Raw genomic sequence first — 21,554 nt, 5'->3', positions numbered from 1 at the left:
TCGCAGCGCTGCACTGGCCACAGGTCCAGGTGGAGGCGGGGCCTGGAGTGGGGGGGCCTGCAGCTGGCTGGAGGTCATTTCCTCACTTTCCTCGCCTGCTTGCACTTGCTGTCCCCAGACACCTGGTCAGAGGCGGTTTCGGAGCCATCTGCCAGGCTGAGAGCCAAGCAGCTGGTGGCTCTCCCATCTCCTGCCCCGGGCCTCCCCCGCCCTCTGCCCACCCCTCAGCCCCAAGTCAGGTTACCCGATGTTGAAACCCAAACCTCGTCTGGGAGTTTTGGGCCTCCATTCTCTGCAAATGGGCCACAAGTCCCTCGTGGAGCACACCCCGTGGAGGGGGGGACGGGTGGCAAAACACAGGAGATGGCACATGTGCCCTGTCAGCTCGCAGGACAGCACCAGGCAGGGAGGGGCGACTCTTCCAGCACACCAAACATCTTCATTTACTAAGTTAAAACCTGTCTTGCAACTTTAGGAAAAAATTTTAAATAATCGGGCAAATCTCAAATTTTAAAGTTTTTCCTGTTGCTTCTGCCTCTTTCATATGCAAAAATCGTTCTTTTCTTCAAGTACGGCAGGGTAGAAAATGGAATCCAACTTCTCTGTCCAGTGTGAGACTCTGGAACTACATGGCCCAGCTGCTGCCACGGAGACCCTGCAAGGCTGTTGCCGCCACGGGCCCTGGGACAGTCTTCTCTAAGCATTAGCTCTTTTCTTTCTAGGTAAGGAATCTATCAGCTGAAATAAACAAGATGTTCCACTAGACACTTCTCCACAGCTTAATCTAAAATGTTATCAGTGCTGTCCTCTGTTTTTGAACAGGCTAAAAAATAAAACACTCTTGGTATGTAAATTTGTTGACTGCACCTGAAATAATCTTAAATGAACACTATTCCCTAACAGTTCATCTGCAAGAAGAATAACCGATGTGTACTTTTGTGAATTAGAAGAAAAGGGAGTTGGCTACAATACCTTTACCCTAAAAAGCGAGAGGTGAGGCTTGCTCTCTAAAGAGAGCCTGTCCCTGTGGTCTTTAGAGACTCGGTTTGGTTTTCTATGGAACATAAAAGAACATGGCCACACTGCGCTGAAGGCGCAGACTAAAAGAGGATATTGACTAGGCGGGGCAGTCATCAGTTGGTTAAATCTTTCTCTAGAGCTTTGAGAAGCTAGAAAAATGTCAAGGCGACAGAGACTAGGGCCCCACCCAAGGAAGCGGCTGAGAGGCCTGGGCAAGTCTAGCCCTGTGCACAGCTGGCCTGTAGGGTTAAAGTTCAAGAGACGCTGCCATCCAGAATGTTCCTGTTTCTGTCGCACTCACAGTTTCTCTCACAAAATAGGATTCAAAAGAGAATGGAAAGTTCTCACTTTACTCCCAACCATTGTCCTTGATCATATGAGCAAGCTCAATGATAAACTTCCCTTCCTTATACTTCTGACTGCTCTCGAAGGCGTGCTCCTTAAAAAAGAGTAGAGAGAAAGGAGATTTCAGGACAGAATCTGTCTCATTTTCCAATTTCATTATAATCTTGGCAAAAACCCCAAAGTCACTAGTATCATCTACACCCAGATGTTCCCTAGCCACGTGCTGACCCAGCCAGAGGGTCTGTCCCGTGCCAAGCCCATCGGGGCAGGGCAGGTTTACTTTGCGTTCATCATTAAAGTCGTAGGGCAATGTCAAGGCAAGTCTGTCCACTGAACGTCAGCCAAGTGTGGCGACCGGGGCGGCATGGAGAGGTGCGAAACGCGCTTCCAGGAATTCTGTGCAAGTCATGAGTGAAGACAGGAACAGCGAGAACCCTGGACCCAGACCACAGACGTTCAGGAAAGAGGAAGCCCTTTGTGGGTTGAGGAGGAGGGAAAGAGTGTGTGGCCTGGTGCTCAGGGCTGGGGACACAGATGACTGAGATGAGTCCTGCCCACCGGAGCCACAGCCCCAGGTAGGGTGGACACAGGAAAGCTCGTCCCAGCAGGAAGCCGCAGGTGCGGCCGTGGAGAGGGACAGGTAGCATGATGGCCAGAGTGGGCTTTCTGAAAGAAGGGCCTAGGGAGGGGGTGGAGGAGGAGGAGAGTCCAGCACCAAGGCTGGCCCCTGCCTGCCAGGACAGAGACCAGAGCCAGGGTGGGAGGGACAGGCTGGTGGCTTAGGGCAGTGGATCCACCGTATGCTGGGGAGACAGAACCAGAGGCGAAGACTGCACAGCGGCCGGGATGGCGACTTTCAATTCAAAGTCCTCAGAGAAAGGGGCTGGGGCAAGAGCCCATGGGCAGGTAGCCAGGTGTCCCTCCGTCTCCGAGCCCAGCAGGCCCCTGAGAGATGGGGCAGGCTGGGAGGGGGCTGCCGGGCCCACCCTGACGGTTCCACCTGGGGCAGCGTGGGTGACCAGGGTACAGCAAGCGCGGGCAGCCCTGTGCCTATACCTGCTTCGAACCGGCTCCCAAAGCAGCTCGCCTGGACACACGTGTTCTTTGACTGACACCACCCATCACGCTTGGGGCAGGTTTTACTTGGTGGCAGACTGTGTGCCTTGGTGGCGCGTTGCAGCTGCCCCGCGAACGGGCTGGTACTCACGTATTTCCACCCGAGCGTGGTCTTGCAGTTCTCGCAGTGGATGTCCGCGACCGCATGCAGCCCGGTGAGAAGGACCCTCTCCTCGGCGGGGCCGCAGCCCACGTTCACCCTGTGGGGACAGGGGCCACCCTGCTGAAGACCAGCCTGGCCAGTGGGCCCCACCCCCCACCTCACTGGAAAAACTTCACCAGAATCGGGGAACTTTCCAGAGCAGCGCTGTGTCTTCACAGCACCCCTGCCCTTTAATGGGAAGGAGACTTTTTACGTCCCCAGAAGGATCCCGAGATAGGACGGCTGCAGGGAGCTAGACTCTCAGGGAGTGCAGACACTCCCTGACCAGGGAGAGCAGGTTCCTCAGGTCACTGAAGACCTGGTGACTCCAGGCTGCTGGCGGAACTCCTGTGTGTTCCAGCTTCGAATTACTGGCCATGGCCGCGCGGACGCAGCGATGCCACCCCGCCAGGCGCCCGCGCCCACAGACTGAAGAGGCGGCTACTCACACGGAGTTGAAGAGGTAGGCTCGTCCCTGACTGCCCTGAAAGGACTGCAGAGAAGAGAAGGTGTTAGAAGTTTGGCTCTTGTCAGACGGCAAGGAACAGCGAGTTTGCGTTCTGGAAGGAGTGTGGAACCAGAGGCGCCGCAGCGTGCGGGCCCGGCACCAGGACAGGCTGCAGAGGAGCAGACAGAGTGCCACCCTCACGGTAATGGTCGTTAATCAGAGCAACAGACTGTTTCTGAGTCTAGACTGAGGTCAGCAAGTGGCCGACTCTGTCCACTTCAACATCCTGCAAGTGACTATCATTGCAAAGTCATTTTCTTAAAAACGGGAGCTGCATGATGCTCCATCCAATTGGAAGATCCTGAGATGGAATCATGAAAGATTCCATCCCATTTTCTCCACCCCATACCCACAGCTCCCCACAAAGCTCTCGGCTGCCTCTTCCAGCAGTGTGGATGCATCACTGCCAGACAGCAGGGCAAGGCGAAGTTTCCACGCTTTTCCATTAAAATAAAAATCAAGTCGCAGCCCAAGATGGCCCCTTACGTAGGAGAAAAGGACCTTCCAGTGACATCTCACCCCAGGAAAATGTCACCAGCTGAGGAGGAGCCAGAACAGGGTGTTTGTGCCAGCCGGACACACTCGGCCAGTGCTGACAGCCTTCACCCCACATGACAGGGGAAACCGGAGGGAGGCCCTGGGGCGCATCTGGAACCACCAACATGACGTGCTCGGCCGTAACAATAATCAAAGAAATGCAAACCAAATCAAGATGACTTTTTTGGGGTTTTTTTGGCCTATCACCTTTGCACAAATCCGTGCGCTGCGAGGAAATGTTACCTGGAACACAAGCTGCTGACATCTAAGCGTGAAAGGCACACACGGGCCGGGCGGTGGCTCACGCCTGTCATCCCAGCACTCTGGGAGGCCGAGGCGGGCGGATCGCTCAAGGTCAGGAGTTCAAAAGCAGCCTGAACAAGAGCAAGACCCCATTTCTACTAAAAATAGAAAGAAATTAATTGGCCAACTAAAAATATACAGAAAAAATTAGCGGGGCATAGTGGCGCATGCCTGTAGTCCCAGCTACTTGGGAGGCTGAGGCAGGAGGATTGCTTGAGCCCAGGAATCTGAGGTTGCTGTGAGCGAGGCTGACGCCACGGCACTCACTCTAGCCTGGGCGACAGAGTGAGACTCTGTCTCAAAAAAAAAAGGCGCACACGCAGACCTCGGAGCCCTACTTCTAAGAGTATGAAGAACAAAGCAGCTTGGGCAGGTGAGGAATGTGCCGGGAACGTCACCCTCACGGTGTTCACAACCCAAACAAACACGAGTCAGATCCGCCAACAAGCGGGTCCGCCGCACCCAATGTGGGGCTCGCGCAGGGGAGGGGATGGTCCCCAGCAGTGGAGCCAGAACAGGGTGTTTGTGCCAGGGGTGGGAAGACAGGCGTCAGAAACCAAGGGAAGAAGCGAACTCGTTATTTAAGGTGAAGAATGTTTCTATAAATCAAAACAGACAGACAGACGGACAGACACCAAAATGCCCCCAGTGATAATGCCAGGGAGTAGAGGGGACAAGAGCCGGGAAGCAGCAATTCGTATATTTTACTTTACACACATGCACTATTGGGTGATTATGAGCAATGATTGTTTTTGAGACAGAGTCTCGCTATATTAAGTTTAATAATCATCTAATAGACTTCGACTTCTCACACATCCTTATCAGCCTTCAATTTTCTGGATTAAATCTCCTAATTCTTTCACCTATTCTGAAAGTCCTTATTTATTTATTTTTGAGACAGTGTCTTGCTCTGTCGCCCTGGCTAGCATGTAGTGGCAATCTCAGATTCCTGGGCTGAAGTGATCCTCCTGCCTCGGCCTCACGGAGTGCTGGGATTACAGGCATGAGCCACCGGGCCCGGCCTGAAAACCCTTATGTTTTAAACAGGGTTTGGAGCAGGCATAGGAGCAGGTCTGTGATTCCAATTCAGAGTTCAGTCTGACCAGTGTGTAAGTTAGAGCCAGGAGATAAATAGTTCAAGGTTTTCAGGCCATATGGTCTCTGTTCCAATTGTGTTGTAAACAGATGAACACAGCTGTGAGCCTATAAATCTTTACAAAAACAGGTGGACTAGCAGATTCCGCCTGCAGGTCCCAGCCTGCTCGCTATTGAGAGAGCCCCCCAGCAGTTAGAGCTGTCTACAAGGACAAGCTCCCTTGGACCAGGGGGTTACCTGTTAGTGACAAAGATGGGCCTAGAGCCTGTCGGTACCTCTAGCCTTGTACGTGCTAGAACCTGTTCCACGTGGCAAGTGTTCTTTGCAGCTGCAATGAACTCCTTTATCTGAAGCCACGTGAGAGTGGGAGAGTTTACTCTAAGCATCTTCGCCACCAGCTGAGACGAGAGGTAGGGCACCTCTCGGCAGCTGTGTGCTTGGAGAGCTTAGTTCTCAGCATTTTTTCATCCTGAAATGCTCATTTAATGTCCTGACTGGTAACAGTTTCCACTGATGCAGAGCAGGATCCTGCTCCCAATGTAATTCTTGTAACAGCTTAGTGGCTTTGGGGTCCTTCAAAAGAAGCATCTTGTCAAATTCATTTTGGTGCACCTAAGACAAATAATACATCAGCAAGCTTCACCAAAAGACTGGCTGGGCACGAAGGCTCACACCTGTAATGCCAGCACTCTGAGAGGCTGAGGCAGGAATATTGCTTGAGCCCCGGGGTTTCAGACCAGCCTGGGCAACACAGTGAGACTCTGTCTTAACACAAAATTTAAAAATTAGCTGGGGGTGGTGGCACATGCCTGTAGTCCCAGCTACTTGGGAGGCTGAGGCAGGAGTTCAAGGCTGCAGTAAGCTATGATCATCCCACTGCACTTCAGCCTGGGTGACAGAGAGAGACCTTGTCTTGTAAAAAGCAAATGTGGCACCTGACTCTGACTACCTGCTCAGGTGAGTCACAGGCCAGTGATGTCGCCAAGCCACACCTCCCCACCTGGAGGCCCAGAGCAGTTCTGCCTTTCACTAACTCAGTGTCGCCTCACGCTGAGCCTGCCTCAGAAACACACCAGGAAAGCAAGGTGCCAGCGGAGCTTCCACTTCCTACTGGGACCTTCTGACCGGGCAGAGGAGACACTGGAGAAGCCCTGCTTTGCTTAACAGTGTTCATTTCAGAGGAGGAACAGAAGCGAGACAGCGCTCACTACCGCCCAGTGAAAATACAAACTGATAAATGTTCTGGCGGAGTTAGACCAGAGGCCTACAAAGAGGGCCCCAAAAGGCCCGAGTGCCTGTGGGGCTGAGGTTCAGGCCGCTCAGCAGGAGCATGGGGGCCTGGGCCTGCCGGGAGGGGTCAGAGCTGAGCGCAGGGGGTGGGGGGTGCGTCCTTGCCACACACCCCCAGCTGCGCGTGGGTCCTGCACAGGGAACCTCCCAGAGCTTTCCCCGGCGCCCAAAGGTCCTGGCAAAGGCACCTGCACCCTCCGGGCCTTTGCCTGAGCTGCCCCTCCCCTTTTTAATCATTCTGAGCTTTAAAAATTTCCTAATTCCCTTATTATTAAACTATTATTTAGTTTATTATTTAGTTTCCCTTATTATTAAACTATTCACAGACTTTCTAGACCTCCTTTGCTCACCCAGTACTCTCTGGCTTTCCCTGAGTCGTGCCGCTCTGAGAAGTGACCGACGCACCCTGCGCTGGGCCCTTGGGCGACCCCAACGCTGGCCTCCGAATCTACCCACCGGCCCGGCTCACGCCAGGTCCGTGGCGTCGCCACGTGTGGCCATGCACAGCTGCCCACGAGGTTCAAGACCTTCAGGGCACAGCAAATTCAGGAGGCCATGTGATGGTTACCATTGTCTGCTAAAGCCTCATGGATTTTTCTAATCAAGTTTTCTACGTAAGCCACTTGCCTTGGAGATGAGCTCGTCGTGGTTGGCTAGGTGGGCCCTGCAGTGGATACAGCTGTACGTCCGGTGACAGTGCGGCAGATAGGCTTGGAAAGTTTTGGACTTTGTCATCTTCACCATCTCTGCTGGGCACCCCTCCCTCCGCTCAGGGCTGGCTCTGGAAGCCCCGTGGCCCTGCTGGGCTCTCTGACACAGGCAGCACTGGAAAATGCACGCAAGAGCCGTTGTTGTTCGGGGGGCGTGTGGCACTGTCCACACCGCTGGGATGAGAGAAGAGTGTCGCAACCTGTTGACCAACGAGACACGCGGGTGAGAGGCCGGAGCGCTGCGCGGCGGGGCGGGGCGTCTGCTTGCGGCCGCCGCTCCGCTCTCGGCCCGGCTGTGCCGGGCGCCGCCCAGGCGCTGGTCAGCCACCCACATCAGCTGGCGGTGGCGAGTGAACTGGTCTTACGACACAGGTAATTTGAGAAAAATATTTAATCAAAGTATCTTAGCCATGTTTGGCTTCGGGAAACATGAGAGAAAAAGTGGCCAACACGACTCCCATCTGAGCGAGCCAGCAGCAGGCTGCGTCCGCCCAGAGCGTGGACTCGAAGCACTGCACAGGAACGAGTATCAGTGATGGGTCCAGTACTAATTAATCTTTAAGAAATTACGTGGGGCCGGGCGCGGTGGCTCACGCCTGTAATCCTAGCACTCTGGGAGGCCGAGGCGGGCGGATTGCTCAAGGTCAGGAGTTCGAAACCAGCTGAGCGAGACCCCCATCTCTACTATAAAAATAGAAAGAAATTAATTGGCCAACTAATATATATATATAAATTAGCCGGGCATGGTGGCGTGGGCCACCATGTCCCAGCTAGTCCAGCCTAGTCCCAGCAAGTGAGGCTGACGCCACGGCACTCACTCTAGCCTGGGCAACAAAGCAAGACTCTGTCTCAAAAAAAAAAAGAAATTACGTGGCAGTACAGAAGAAACCCTCATATAGGTCAAGCGAGCAGTGACAAGGGGCCAAGACCATTTAGTGGGGTGAAGGATGGTATTCTCCACAAATGCTGCTGGGACGACTGGATGTCCACCTCCAAAAAGCTGGACCCTTACCTAACACCATATACAAAATCTAACACCACATGGATTAAAGGCTGGGCGCAGTGGCTCACACTTGTAATCCTAGCACTGTGGGAGGCCAAGGTAAGAAGACTGCTTGAAGCCAGAAGTGTGAGACCAGCCTGGACAACATAGTGAGATCCTGCTCTATAAAAAATAATTTAAAAATTAGCTGGCCATGGTGGTTCCTGTAGTCTCAGCTTCTCAGGAGACTAAGGAGACTCAATTAGGCAGTATGAGAATGAAATTTGCTATAATTTTCTTCTCATGAATAAAGATGGAAAAAGTCCTAAATAATATCACCAAATAGAATCTAATCCAATTTTTTTTTTTTTTGAGACAGAGTCTCGCTTTGATGTCCAGGCTAGAGTGAGTGCCATGACGTCAGCCTAGCTCACAGTAACCTCAAACTCCTGGGCTCAAGCAATCCTCCTGCCTCAGCCTCCCGAGTAGCTAGGACTACAGGCATGTGCCACCATGCCCGGCTAATTTTTTCTATATATATATTAGTTGGCCAATTAATTTCTTTCTATTTATGGTAGAGATGAGGTCTCACTCTTGTGCTCAGGCTGGTTTTGAACTCCTGACCTCGAGCAATCCACCCGCCTCGGCCTCCCAGAGAGCTAGGATTACAGGCGTGAGCCACCGCGCCCAGCCTAGAATCTAATACTATTTTTAAAGGATAATACACCTTAATCAAGTTGGCTTTATCATAGGAATATAAGATTATTTAACATTAGAAAATTTAGTTAATTAAATTCGCCACATATTTTTCTCTCTTAATCTGTTTATCTCAATAAATGCAGAAAAAGGATATAACAAAATTCAACATCCATTTGGGATTTTAGAAACATCCCATGCAGGCTAACAATATAAGGGAACTTCCTTATCTGTTAAGAGATATGTACCAAAAAACCATAGCACATATCTTAATGGTAAAACTTAGAAAACATTCTTTTTGAGATCAGGAGTGACACTGGGAAACCTTCCTCACCATCACCTCTATGTGACATTGCACTGAGTCCCCAGCCAGTGCTGTAAGATGAGAAAATTACTCATAAAGATTATACAGGAAAATATGCTCTTATACTATAGTGTAAGAATACAGAGTATCTAAGAATAAATCCAAAGACCTTTGCGGAGTATGTTGTAAAACTCTGAGGGACATTAAGGAGACCTAAATAAATGGAAAGAAATACCACCATCAAGACCAGAAGATACGCTAGGCTCAGTGGCTCACGCCTGTAATCCTAGCATTCTGGGAGGCTATGGCGGGCAGATGGCTCAAGGTCAGGAGTTCGAAACTAGCCTGAGCAAGAATGAGACCCCGTCTCTACTAAAAAAAAAAAAAAAAATAGAAAGATATTAATTGGCCAACTAATATATAGAGAAAAAATTAGCCAGGCACGGTGGCGCATGCCTGTAGTCCCAGCTACTCGGGAGGCTGAGGCAGGAGGATCGCTTGAGCCCAGGAGATTGAGGTTGCTGTGAGCGAGGCTGACGCCACAGCACTCACTCTAGCCTGGGCAAGAAAGCGAGACTCTGTCATAAATAAATAAATAATAAATAAATAAATTAATTAATTAATTAAAATAAAGACCAGAAGATATTGTAAAGACGTGAATTCCCCCAGAGAGCACACCTTGTTCTTTCACGTGACAGCCATGAGGACCGTGTGGTTCCGGCACGAGACAGAACAGGTCGATGCAATACGAAACAGAGCCCAGAACCAGACCTCCACGCAGACAGCCAGCAGACAGCGTGTCGGTGGCACTGCAGTGCCCCGAGAAAGAACACATTTTTCCAAAAGAAGATGGTGCTAGCAGTTGGGTATCTCCAGGAAAAGACAAACAACGCTGGCTCCTATTGCATCCCAGAAGCAAAAATCAACAGTTGATCACATTTCTCAACAAGAGATGACCATCTAACGGGAATTTCGTGGAAGAAATTTCTATACACGGTAACATATACAAATTCGCACACACCTCTATCTTAAATGAAGCCAAATTCTTTCATCAATATAAGTTAAAGAATTTCTGAAGAAATCTGATCATGTTGGATATTCCTGATTGGTGATTCCCTGAAAATCTTAAACTCTTTCCCTAGCTGCTACTAAGTCACTTTGTGCCAATCCTGAATTGTTCCCTTGGGTTTCCTTAGAATCAAAGACCAAACCTCACATTTAACCTTTTTTTGTTTGCTTTGTTTTTGAGATAGGATCTTGCTCTGTCACCCAGAGTGCTGTGGCATCAGCCTAGCTCACAGCAACCTCAAACTCCTGGGCTCAAGCGATCCTCCTGCCTCAGCCTCCAGAGCAGCTGGGACTACTGGCGTGTGCCACTAAGTCTGGCTAATTTTTCTATATTTTTGCGTGGGATCTCACTCTTGCTCAGGTTGATCTTGAACTTCTTGGCCTCAAGCAATCCCCCTGCCTTTGCTTCCCAAAGAGCTAGGATTACAGCATGAGCCATCGTGCTTGGCCGCATTTAGCTTTAATACATTAATTACATTTTGTTAGATTTTTATCTGCTGTCCAGACCTATAGGACTTTTTATGAATTTGAACGCTGGCATCCCTCCCACCTCTGGTAAACTGACTGACATGCCCTGGGGAGGTCATGGGGCCGAGTGTCGACCTGGTCACCACCTGGCATAAGCCCAGCACTCCCCACCCGTGTGTCCCGCATGATCCACAAGCACATCGTCAGGGAGTTTGTTAGTAGCTCATTCAAATCCACTCACACCCCACAAATTAGTATTGGCCAATAGGATGGAATGGACAGGTTCTGACACCACTTATTGTGGCTTCACTCGTGTGAATCTTTGCTTTAATATCTTCACCCGTTTCTTTTTGTTAAAATGAGACTAATCAATAAACTTCTGTCTTCTCTCTTCTCTCCTTTCTCTGGGCTTCCCTTTAACAAAGATACTAAGAGTATTAAGGGAGGGGGCTAAGAGAGACAGGAATCTTACCCAAAAACTGGTTATTCAGGCCAGGCAAGGTGGCTCACGCCTGTAATCCTAGCACTCTTGGAGGCCAAAGCCGGCGGATTGCTTGAGGTCGGGAGTTTGAAACCAGCCTGAGCAAGAGCGAGACCCCGTCTCTACTATAAATGGAAAGAAATTAATTGGCCAACTAAAAATATATATACAAAAAATTAGCTGGGCATGGTGGCGCATGCCTGTAGTCCCAGCTACTCGGGAGGCTGAGGCAGGAGGATTGCTTGAGCCCAGGAGTTTGAGGTTGCTGTGAGCAAGGTTGACGCCACGGCACTCACTCTAGCCTGGGCAACAAAGACTCTGTTCAAAAAAAAAAACAACTTGTTATTCTGGTTTTTAGTGTTCACAGAATCCTGCTCCGAGTGACCTGAATAGAGAACTCCAGAATCTGCCCTTGGCTTTAATCATTTTTTTTAAGCAACGGTATCACTTTTATTCACCATTAGAAAGGGCAATACCCCTCATTTTTAACTCGGTCCCCTTGTAATAAGACAGCATCTTTTTTTTCCATTGTTGTAAGGACACTTAACAGGAGACCTAGCCTGTTAACGAGTGCCAAGCACACAGTGCCTTGCTGACTCAGTACTGCGCAGGACAGCAGGTGTCTAGAGCCAGTCGCCCTCACTCACCTGAGCGGGCGCGCCCCACCCTGACCCACAGGCCCCCCACATGAGGACCACGGTTCCCGAAGAGCAGTGCGCAAGCCGGGCCTGCACCAGTGCTGTCCCGGAAGGGCCAGGGCCAGGCTTGCCATGGCCCCAAGCCGGCCCCAGAAAGTTCCAGGAAGGATTCTCATCGACTCGGGTAAGAGGTCCTCTGCCCTGGCGTCATCGCTGGCCAGTCTGAGTCCTGGACCTGAGTCTGAAGCCCCTGGAGTGACCATCTCGACCAGATAGGGACTCGCCCTCTACACCCCGCTGGCACCTGAGGGCCGGCGGATCCGCAGGCCAGTGGCCCAAGCCAACCACGCCCCGAGGACGGGCACCACTGCGCCGCCCACAGGCAGGCAGCCACGAGGCCCAAGTGCTTTCCGCTACTCGGTCGTGCCTGGCCTGAGAGAGACAAGCGTCAGAAGAGGACAGCCAGGTTCCCAGGAGGAGACCCTCTAACCGCTAGTGTCTGAGGAGGAAGAAGCTGTGTGTCCCCATCATTAAGCAGCCAGAGGGGACCAAGCAACCAGCCACTGGGCCCTGTTGCCCAGAGGCCTCCGAGCTGGAACTGCTCACCAGCTGCACAAAGCCAGCGGCTCCCAGCACAGCCGCGACGCCCGGCCCTGCCTGCCTCGTGTCCTTCCCACTGTGGGCTGCCCACAGCAAGGCTGAGCCTCCCAGATGTGGGGCAGATGGGGTGACACCTCAAACCCCAGCTCCACCCCTCTGCCCAGCCAGAGTTTCTCTGGGTCCCAGATCTCTCACCTGGAACCGCCATGACCAACTGCTTCCTGCACTAAGTGGGGAGCGACGGCCAAGGCCGCACACGGAAAGTCACAGGACCAGCAAGACAGCTCTGACTCCCAACCAGAAGGGCCTGGCGGTTTCCCAGGCACCTCGCACGCCTGCCTTATTTGGAGACCTGCATGGTGTACCCCCCCCAGGTGTCCTTTCCAGAGGAAGAGCCTGCCCCAGGTCTCAGTGGCCCCCAAGCCCCCCTACTGGGCCTGGCCCACTCTCAGCGCTCGCTGTCCGCCCTTCAAAGGCAGGGGTGTGTCTCGCCACGGGAGCCTCACAAGCGTCTCAAGTGGGCCCAGTCCTGTCACCAGCCCTCAAAGGGCGTCCAGGCAGCAGTGGCCAGGCCCAGATGTGTGGCCACTGAGAAGCATGTCGTGCTGTGTCCCGTTGCGCTTTAACTTGGCTTTTAAACTCAATCTCCACTGCTGCACTGGGGAAATCAAGTTGGCCAAGTCTCACACAACCACTATGCAAATGGGCTTTCACAAGATCTAGTAGCGAATTAGGAACCGCCTTGAAGTCACTGAAAGGAAAATGCCAGGGAGTTCACCAAGTGAATCATGTCCACTATAGGACACTGTGTCCCCGAGTTTGGAGGGCAGCTGCCATGCCCCCAATAGATATTAATGTGGGGTATGTTTTCAGAACAAAAACAATTTTCTGGATTCCAGAAATGTCTCTCCTAAAATAAGCATGTAGAATTATCTTAAGAGAATGTGAATCATGCCCATGTCCATATGGTACAGTTAACACACTTCTAAAGACAAAACACTGAGGAATAAAACCAACAGCAAGCAGCTCTGACACTTGCTGGGATGGAGTGTGGACTGCCGGCCCCAGGCGCCCCTTCCTCTGCACCCGCCCCAGGTCCTCACCCACCTCGGGACCGTCGCTCTCTACTCCCAGGGGTTTCATGTTCCCTCCCGCTCAGCCACCTGGCACGGCCGCCCCGCGCTCCCCTCACCCCCTGCCCTCCAGGGTGCCACAAGGCACACAGGGTTGAGAGCTGGGGCGTTTGCCGGGCGTGGTGATGAAGTGGCCTGGGGACAGAGTCCCAGGAGAGCGGGGAAGAAACATTGCTCATGTGGCCTTGCCATGTTCAGCCAGAGCTCACAGAGTAGGGCCCAGGCAGGCAGCATGCACTGGGACATCCAGGTCCATCTCTCCAGGGAGGAAAGAGATGAGGGGTAGGAGGTGGCAGTGTCACCTGGCCGGTGACTTTGCTCCCCCCTCCACAGCCACCTGGGCCCTGGAGTTTCCCGCCTCCACCCTCAGGCAGTGGCCTTCCCTCCTCTGCACAGAGGAGCCCCCAGCCGCCAGCTTGGCCTCCCCCCACTGACTGGCAAGGCACTGTCCTCAGGATTAAAGAGACGAAAAGCCCACCGCATCAGAGAGGACAGATAAAACTGCCAGTTTATGGAAAGGGACGCTGTGGCCCCAGGACCTTACAGCAGACTCAGCCCCAGTCTAAGCCATTAACTGTATGAGAATCACATGAGTTGACAGCAATCACAGATGTATGTTCTTATTGGTTCCACCGTGCAGAAACTGAGGCCCAGAGAGGTTAACCAACCTGCACAAGGTTGCACAGCTAGTAAGCTATGGACCTGCATTCAAAGCCAAAGAGTCTACACCTTGGAACCACTGTTGTCAGTCGACATGTGAGTAGATGCTCAGCTTCACTCAGTGCAAACTGAAGGCATGCTGACGTCTGTCTTAGATCTTGCAGGCTGGCAACAATTTAAAAAAGTTCATAGCACTGCTGGCAAGGGCACCCTGCGACCCAGCCATTCGGCAGCACCCATCAGCATTCCTGGGCGCGTGGGAGTCCTTCCTAGGGGTTTATCTGAAGGCTGGCACACGTGCAAGACAACTGGGTAAAAGCTGGTAAGATGCCTGGAAGAACAAAAGATTTGAAACCATCTCAAGTCTAGCCAAAGAGTCTGGCCACATGCACTGACAAATAAGTGCCAGAAATACTTCCAGTGTGGGGCTTCAGGCTGGGGACTGGAAGGGCAGTGAAGGTGATTTCCTTTTCACTGACCACTTTTTTGCACCCTTTGATTTTGATGCCAAGCGTATGTCCTGACTTTGAACTCACACGCAGAGCACATGCAGTCACAGGTGTGGAAAGGCCTGGAAGGATTCACATCAAGGGCAACAGCACAGGTGTGATTTGCCTTTGGCAGGACCAGCTTCCCTCTCCACACATACCCACTTCCTCCCTACTTGAATGTGTCTCCTGCACCTTTCAGGAACTGCAGCCTTGGTGGGTCACTGGGACAGTCGCTACCGACACGGCCCTGAGACAAAGCTCCCGGCCTTCTGCAGACCCCGCGCAGCTCCAGCTCTCTGGGGAACCCCAGGGGTCCTGCTCCTACATCGCCCAGTGGCCCGGGCGCCTCAGCCTTCCAGGCCCCTGTGTCCTCCCTGCTGTGCTGAGTCCTGCCTCCGCGCTTCCCAGCAGGTATGATGCTGGGAGACTGTGCACTGAGCCTTTCTTTTGGAAGAACCTGCAATACATTTGTTTATTTCTACCGCTAGTAACAAAGTTTCCCAGCCACAGCCTCAGACACATCCTAGCAGAGGAGCCTTACTTCCTTGCTAAAAGGAAAGGGGAAGATGTAGGAACTACAGGCTGAAAGGACGGGCACTAGATCTAGAAGGCGGGGTGAAGCAGAAGAAAACAGGTGGGGAATCCAAACTACTTCGTTTAATTCCACGCTAAATAAAACCTAACCAGACACTAAGCCCTGTCTTGGGGCAAGGGGAAAATCAGAGACATGACGAGGAATCAGAAGGGGGCCCTGGGGAGACAGGTGGCACCAGGAGGGAGCGAGCAGGTAGCAGGTGGCAGGAGAAATGCCGTCACTGGGACAAAGCTGGGAGTCTGACTTGTTTGACTTGCTCTGAGAGGCTTCCTAAGGTTGGATTCAAAATGGGCCATAGATTTTTTGGCTCTGGGAACTCAAGCCAAGCTCTGCTACCTTCTCTGTAAAATGGAGTGACCTATGATTTACAGGGCAGTCCAGAGAGTCACGTGAGATGTTAAGGAAGGTGGATTGCAGTTTAAATGTCTGACAAGTGCCTCACGACAGTAGCATCCTGTCATTGTCACAGTAAGGCAGAGGGTCAAGCACGCTCGGCACCTCACTAAGCCCACTGGGAACCCTGGCCCCAAAGCCCTGCAGGCGCAGAAGTCCTGCTGAATAAAGGGTTGGTGCCAGCGGGCTCTTAACCCCTTCCTGGGGTGTGGCCAACAGTGAGTTAGCCCCAGGATTTCCATTTTAATATCACAGCTGACAGGTTTTTCAGTCCTTAGAGTCTCTAATATAAGAGGAATGTCACTTGGCTGGTGGAATTGATTTCCTCCTCTTAACCTCTTTCCTGAACCCACTCACACTGCCCTCTCCAGAACCCTTTGGCCTCTATGTCCTGGCTCTTCAGAACTTTCTCCAATCTCCACTCGACCTCCTGCCTTGTCAAAATTCCCATTCCGCAGAGCAGCGGCCCCCAACCTTGTTGGCACCAAGGACTGGTTTCACGGAAGACGACTGTTCTACAGACTGGGGTGGGGTGGCGCGGCATGGTTTAGGGACGATCCAAGCACATTACATTATTGTGCAGACCTCTCTGCTAGCGACAATCTATTTGCAGCCGCTCTGCAGCGCTGGCAGCACCGCCTCAGACCACCAAGGCATCAGGCTCTTACAAGGAGCCATCACACGCGCAGTTTGCAACAGGATTCTGGCTGCTATGAAAACCTAATGCCACTGCCGGTCTGACAGGAGGCGGAGCTTATGTGCTGACGTGAGCAACGAGGAGCGGCTGTAAACACAGATGAAGTTCTGCTTGCTCTCCCGCCGCTCACCTCCTCTGTGCGCCCGCTTCCTAACAGGCCACGGACCAGTATTGGTCTGAGGGTTGGGGACCACAGCCCTAGAGGTTTCACTGAGTATGAGACCTAACTACTTAAAAGTTGATTTTTTTTTTACAACCTTGTCCCCTCAAAAATTGATTCTAAATCAAATGAGTCTCTAATGAAGAGTGTCAGAACAGTTTGAAAGCAGAACTTCATTGCCTCTTCATATTGCAAACGGTCTTCTGTTTATGGGTCCCCAGGGAGAAACACACATCAACACTGCAGAAGTGGCCCCTTGGCACAGGTGCTTGTGCAACTTCGTGAAGACAGGCAGGGACCAAAGCACAGATGTTATGAGAGCACTGTGTCACATAAAGAAACAGCTTTACCGATCGCAGCACTTTGAAATGGAAAGGCTTAACGCCTGGAGTTCAGAGAATGGACCCAAGTCAAGCACACCACAGCAATGCAGGATGGGAGCAGGGAAACTGGGTCTGGGGTATACTGGGACTGTCTGTGCCACCTCTGCAACTTTTATGTAAAGCTGAAGTCATTCCAAAATAAGTTTACTTTAAAAACAGAAAGACTATTGTTCAGCTTGGTCATTAAGATCATTTCTTTTCAAGTGGCCCATATGGGCCAGACCCTGTGCCATGGCACCTGTGGGAAGACAGGATTTTGCCCTGGTCCTGGCCCTAGTCCTAGTTTCCACAAGTAGAAGACATTCTACACCATGGGGTGCAAAGGGAAGGGGCACAAAGGTCTAGGAGCTCCTCAGCAACAGCATTCCTCAAACATGCCACCACTGTCCCCCAAGAGCCCACCATGGGGGCGGGGAAACTGGTGCATGACTGTGAGACTCAAAGATGCCAGATGAAGCCCAGCTGCCGGCACAGGGCAGAGGCTCAACAAACATCTGTGACAGGGGAAGCACCTGGGGAGGTTCTCCGGGGTGCTAAGCCTAGCCTTGAGACCTGGGTAAGTCAGGGCTGGTGGGTGGAAAGAGTAACACTCTTAGCAAAGGAAGGAGCACGTTAAGGTGGATACATTTTATTTGGTTTTCTTTACTATTGTTCACTTGAGATGGGTCTCTGGCTGTGTTGCCCAGGCTGGTCTTGAACTCCTGGGCTCAAGTGATCCTCCTGGCTTAGCCTCTGGAGTAGCTGGGACTACACTGCCGCTGGCTAGGTGGATGTGTGTTAGACAGAGGAAGAAGAAAGGCAACTGAACAGGAAAAGGTTGGGTGGGTATAATGATGTCTTCCGTTCCATTACCTAAAACAGAATCTCAGCCTTCTTTGCATCCTAGAACTCAGCACATGATTTGGACACTGAAGATGTCAACCGGAGGTAAGCACGGGGAGGGAGGACCCCACTTCGTAGGTCCCAGGCTCAGACTTTTGCAATCTCCGTTAATAAAGCCACAAGTGGCAAAATCTGAGGACGATGCATTTTGGCCGTCTTTATGTGAGCAACTCAAAACGTCCCTCCTTTTTAATAAACCTCCCTAGCAGACCTCCTTTGTCCGCATCCGCTCCCCGCTGCGAGCCTGTCTGCTGGGGGAGCCAGCGACGGGCCGTGGGCTCCTCTGCCACCTCCCGGCGGGGCGGGCGGGCGGCGAGGGGACCGGTGCGCTCCGCGACGGAGCGAGCCCCACACCCACGACTCCAGGGTCAGCACGGCCGCCCGCCCCGCCGCCCGGAGCCCGGCAGGTGCCCGCGGGCCCGCCCGGCGCGGCCCGGCCGCCACAAAGTAGCCGCCCGCGCAACTGTGTCGCGCCCGCCCGTACTCACGGCCGCCCGGCGGTCCGCGCCCCGGCCCGCAGCGCCCATCCGGCCGGGCCCCGGTCGCGCGGGCTCGGCTCTCAGGCGGCCCCGGCGCGGCCCGCGACGCGCTGCGGCCGTTGGCGCCTCGGCAGGGCGCGGGGCATCCTCCCGCCGCCGCCCCGCGGGCCGCCTGCCCTTTGTTTTGGAGCCGCAGCCCGGCCCCGCCGCCGTTAACGGCCTCGGAACGCGGCGCCAGCCAATCACCGCGCCGCGCGCTCCGCCCCTCGCCCCGCCCCGCCCCGCCCCCCCGCGCGCCCCCGCCCCGCGCGCTCCGGCAACGGAGCTCAGCAGGCACGCACCCAGCCGGGCGGGGCGGGGCCGCACGTGCCGCGGAGCGCGCCGCGCCCCTATTGGCTGGCCCGCCGGGGCGGCCTCGGAGTCAGCCTGTAAGGGCCGAGATGCGCGGGGGCGGGGCCGCGCGGGGCGGGGCCGGGCGCCGGGCGGGCTTGCCCAGGAGCGCAGTGCGCAGGCGCCGGCTGGTCCGGCGAGGGTGCTCGGCCCGCGGGGTCTGCGGCGGCGGGGGACGCGCAGCTCGGGAAGCCCGCGGGTCGCACGCCGGGCCCGGCACGCGTGCACGGGCTGAGGGCGCGCCGGGGCGCGCGTGTCCGGCCGAGGCGGCGCTGGAGGGCGGCGCGGGTGCGGACCTGGTGCCCGGCGCGGGCTCGGCCCCAGTGCGGGTCCTCCGCGCTCTCGCCCGACCCCCGTCTCCGGACCCCGACCCGCCGCCGCTCTGCGCCGGGGCCTCCGGGTCGCCCAGCGGCCTGCGGGTCCGAGACAGCCCGGCCTCCGGCGTGCGCTCCTCGTCCCCGCCCCTGCGGCGTCCCCAGTGTCGTCACGTGCTGGGTCCCACGTCCGTTCTCCATAGACGGGCATTAATCGCACAGGTTTCAAAGAGCACAGTGTGGCCTTGACGTTCGCAACGTCGCTGCTCGCGATGCGGCCTCCTGGCCGTGTGGTCCCTTCCGCACCCGCGCTCTGCTGCGGCCTGGACGCCGCTGGGGCGCCTGCCTCGGCGCTGGCTCGCGCTGGGTCGCCTCGCACGTGTTCTCAGCCGCCCTTCCTAGACGCCTCCCACTCCCTGCCTCCACAGACAGCTGGCTGCAAAGTGGGATGTCACGATCTTTTTCTTTTCTTTCTTTCATTTATTTATACTTTTTATTTGTTTTTTAGAGACAGCGTCTCGCTCTGTTGCCCAGGTTAGAGTGCAGTGGGGTTCCAGCACACTGCAACCTCCAACTCCTGGGCTCAAGCAATCCTCAGCCTCCTGAGTAGCTGGCGCTACAGGCACGTGCCACCATGCCTGGCTAATTTTTCTATTTTGTGTAGAGACAAGGTCTCACTATGTTGCTCAGGCTGGTCTTGAACTCCTGGGCTCAAGGATCCTCCCACCAGGGCCTCTCAGAGTGATAGGATTATAGGTGTAACCACCCACTCATTCCAGAATTCTTTCTCATCTGCAAAACTGAAACTCTGTATCCATTAGACAGCAACTCCTGGTTCCTCTCACCCTTACCCCCTGGCAACCAGCATTCTACATCTTGTCTCTATGAAGTCGAGTACTCTAGGAACCTTACGTGGAATCATACAATATTTGCGTTTTTGTGACTTACTGTGACTTTTGTGGCTTATTTCACTGAGCACAATGTCCTAGAGGTTCTTCCATGTTGCAGCATGTGTCAGAATTTCCTTTCTTTTGAAGGCTGAAAAATACTTCATTGTATGTAGACATCACATTTTGTTTCTCTATCCATCCCACAATGGACACCTGAGTTGCTACTTGTATGTTTTAGCTGTTGTGAATAATGCTACTGTGACAATGGGTGTACAAATACCCTTGTCTTTGAGACTTTGCTTTCAATTCTTTTGGGTCTATACCCAGAAGTCAACTTGCTGGGAGCATATGGTAATTCTAGGTTTAATTTTAAAAGCAAACTGCATATTGCTTTCCAAAGTGGTCTTACATTCTCACCAACAGTGCATAAGGGGTCCAATTTCTTCACATCCTCGCCAACACTTGTTATTTTCTGTTTTTAACAGTGGCAATCCTGATGAATGTGAGGCTGTGACTCATGGTGGTTTTGATTTGCCATTTCCTGCCTAGTTATTAGTGATGCTGAGCATCTGTTCGTGTGCTTATTGGCTCCAAGTGTTTTTAACGATGACCTATGTTTCTCATTACATCATATGTGTACCACATTTCTGTTTGTGGTGATACAAAATTTTGGAAATTGGTAGTGGGGATGGTTGCATAACAATGTAAATGTACTTAAATCCCACTAAATGACACACTTCAAGTTGTTAAAATAACCCTTATGTTTTGTATATTTTACCATAATTAAAAACAGTTTAAAAAGTTTACACTGTGATCCACTATATATAATATATATATATATATGAAAGATGATTTCATGATTTAACACAAACTCTGATTCTGTGCAATGCCCTAAATTTTCTATCCTTTTCTGTTTTATTTTTATTAATAAAATCCTGGGCATTGCCTGAAAAGTTATCTCACACACTGCTGTGGGCCAGACCTGCAGTCTGCCACCCATTGCACACTGCCCATGGCCCTGGTTTCTGGCAGCCCACTGTGGGACACCACCTCCGAGCTCCAGGCTCACTCCCGGTAGCATCCCGACTCCACCCAGCAGCGTGCCCAGCCCTGGGGCTGCACTCCTGTGCTCCCTTCCTCTCTTGCCCACACCACACACTTGCCCTGCAGAAGCCCTCCTGGAGAAAAGCTCTCCCACCACTAGGAGCGGCACCAGTGCAGCTGCTGCTTAACTTGGGGATGCCAATTTCCAGGAGAGTTTTGTTCTCCAGGCAACCCTCCACCCGCTCCACCTCCCAAGCGCATTCTGGTTTCCACCATCCTGGAAGATGATTTTCCACCTCTTCCCCCTCTGCTAACATGGTGTCCAACTTTACCAAGAACACAGACCCCCGGAGGGAATCCCCCCATACCACCACCAAACCTATCACCAGCTGCCTCCCTGTCCTGCCTGGTACCAGCAACAAGGGGGGCTTGATACCCTTCGTCCTGCGCTCCCTTCCTGGCTGTCCCATCAGGACAGTAGGCGCTGCGTGCTCCTTTGGCAATGTCCTGGTAACTCTTTAGGGCAAGATTACTCAGGGGGCCCCGCCTGGGCTCCTGCCATCCTTACCTGCCATTCTTCGGTTTCTGTGACAACCACCTAACTCTACCATGCCAAACTCTCACATCTGGGCTCAGCCCACATCTTACTGATGGTTCAACCAGCATTTCATACAGCTGGTCGCTCCCTTTAAACTCTTTCTTCACTTTGATTCTGGGGCTCCACTCTCTCCTCCTTACT

At 53.1% G+C, this 21,554-nt stretch overlaps 1 protein-coding gene across 2 annotated transcripts; it reads right to left on the bottom strand.

The window, feature by feature from the left end:
- Positions 1-1,351: 1,351 nt before the first annotated feature.
- YPEL1 (yippee like 1) lies at positions 1,352-18,411 on the bottom strand. Of its 2 annotated transcripts, XM_012776704.3 has the most exons (6): positions 18,187-18,411; positions 17,669-17,830; positions 6,985-7,267; positions 3,073-3,116; positions 2,573-2,681; positions 1,352-1,459 (listed from the first exon to the last, which is right to left on the bottom strand). In XM_012776704.3, the coding sequence occupies exons 2-6, from the start codon at positions 17,695-17,697 to the stop codon at positions 1,370-1,372; spliced, it is 555 nt and encodes a 184-aa protein (XP_012632158.1). In that variant the 5' UTR covers positions 17,698-17,830; positions 18,187-18,411; the 3' UTR covers positions 1,352-1,369. The 2 variants fall into 2 exon arrangements, with proteins under 2 accessions (XP_012632158.1, XP_012632159.1); XM_012776705.3 differs by lacking the exon at positions 17,669-17,830.
- Positions 18,412-21,554: the final 3,143 nt, after the last annotated feature.

Source organism: Microcebus murinus, chromosome 22, assembly GCF_040939455.1.
Source record: "Microcebus murinus isolate Inina chromosome 22, M.murinus_Inina_mat1.0, whole genome shotgun sequence".
NCBI classification, from domain to species: Eukaryota; Metazoa; Chordata; class Mammalia; order Primates; family Cheirogaleidae; genus Microcebus; species Microcebus murinus.
The sequence above is the reverse complement of the archived record's forward strand: the minus strand, read 5'-3'. Positions and strand labels throughout refer to the sequence as shown.

Coding starts and splice junctions, on each gene's coding strand:
- YPEL1 (XM_012776704.3), bottom strand. CDS start 17,697: ATGCAAAGAAGGCTGAGATTCTGTTTTAG. Junction 7,268..17,668: donor AGGCTGAGATTCTGTTTTAG/GTAATGGAACGG, acceptor GTTGGTCAACAG/GTTGCGACACTCTTCTCTCA. Junction 2,682..3,072: donor GCCTACCTCTTCAACTCCGT/GTGAGTAGCCGC, acceptor CTGTCCCCACAG/GGTGAACGTGGGCTGCGGCC.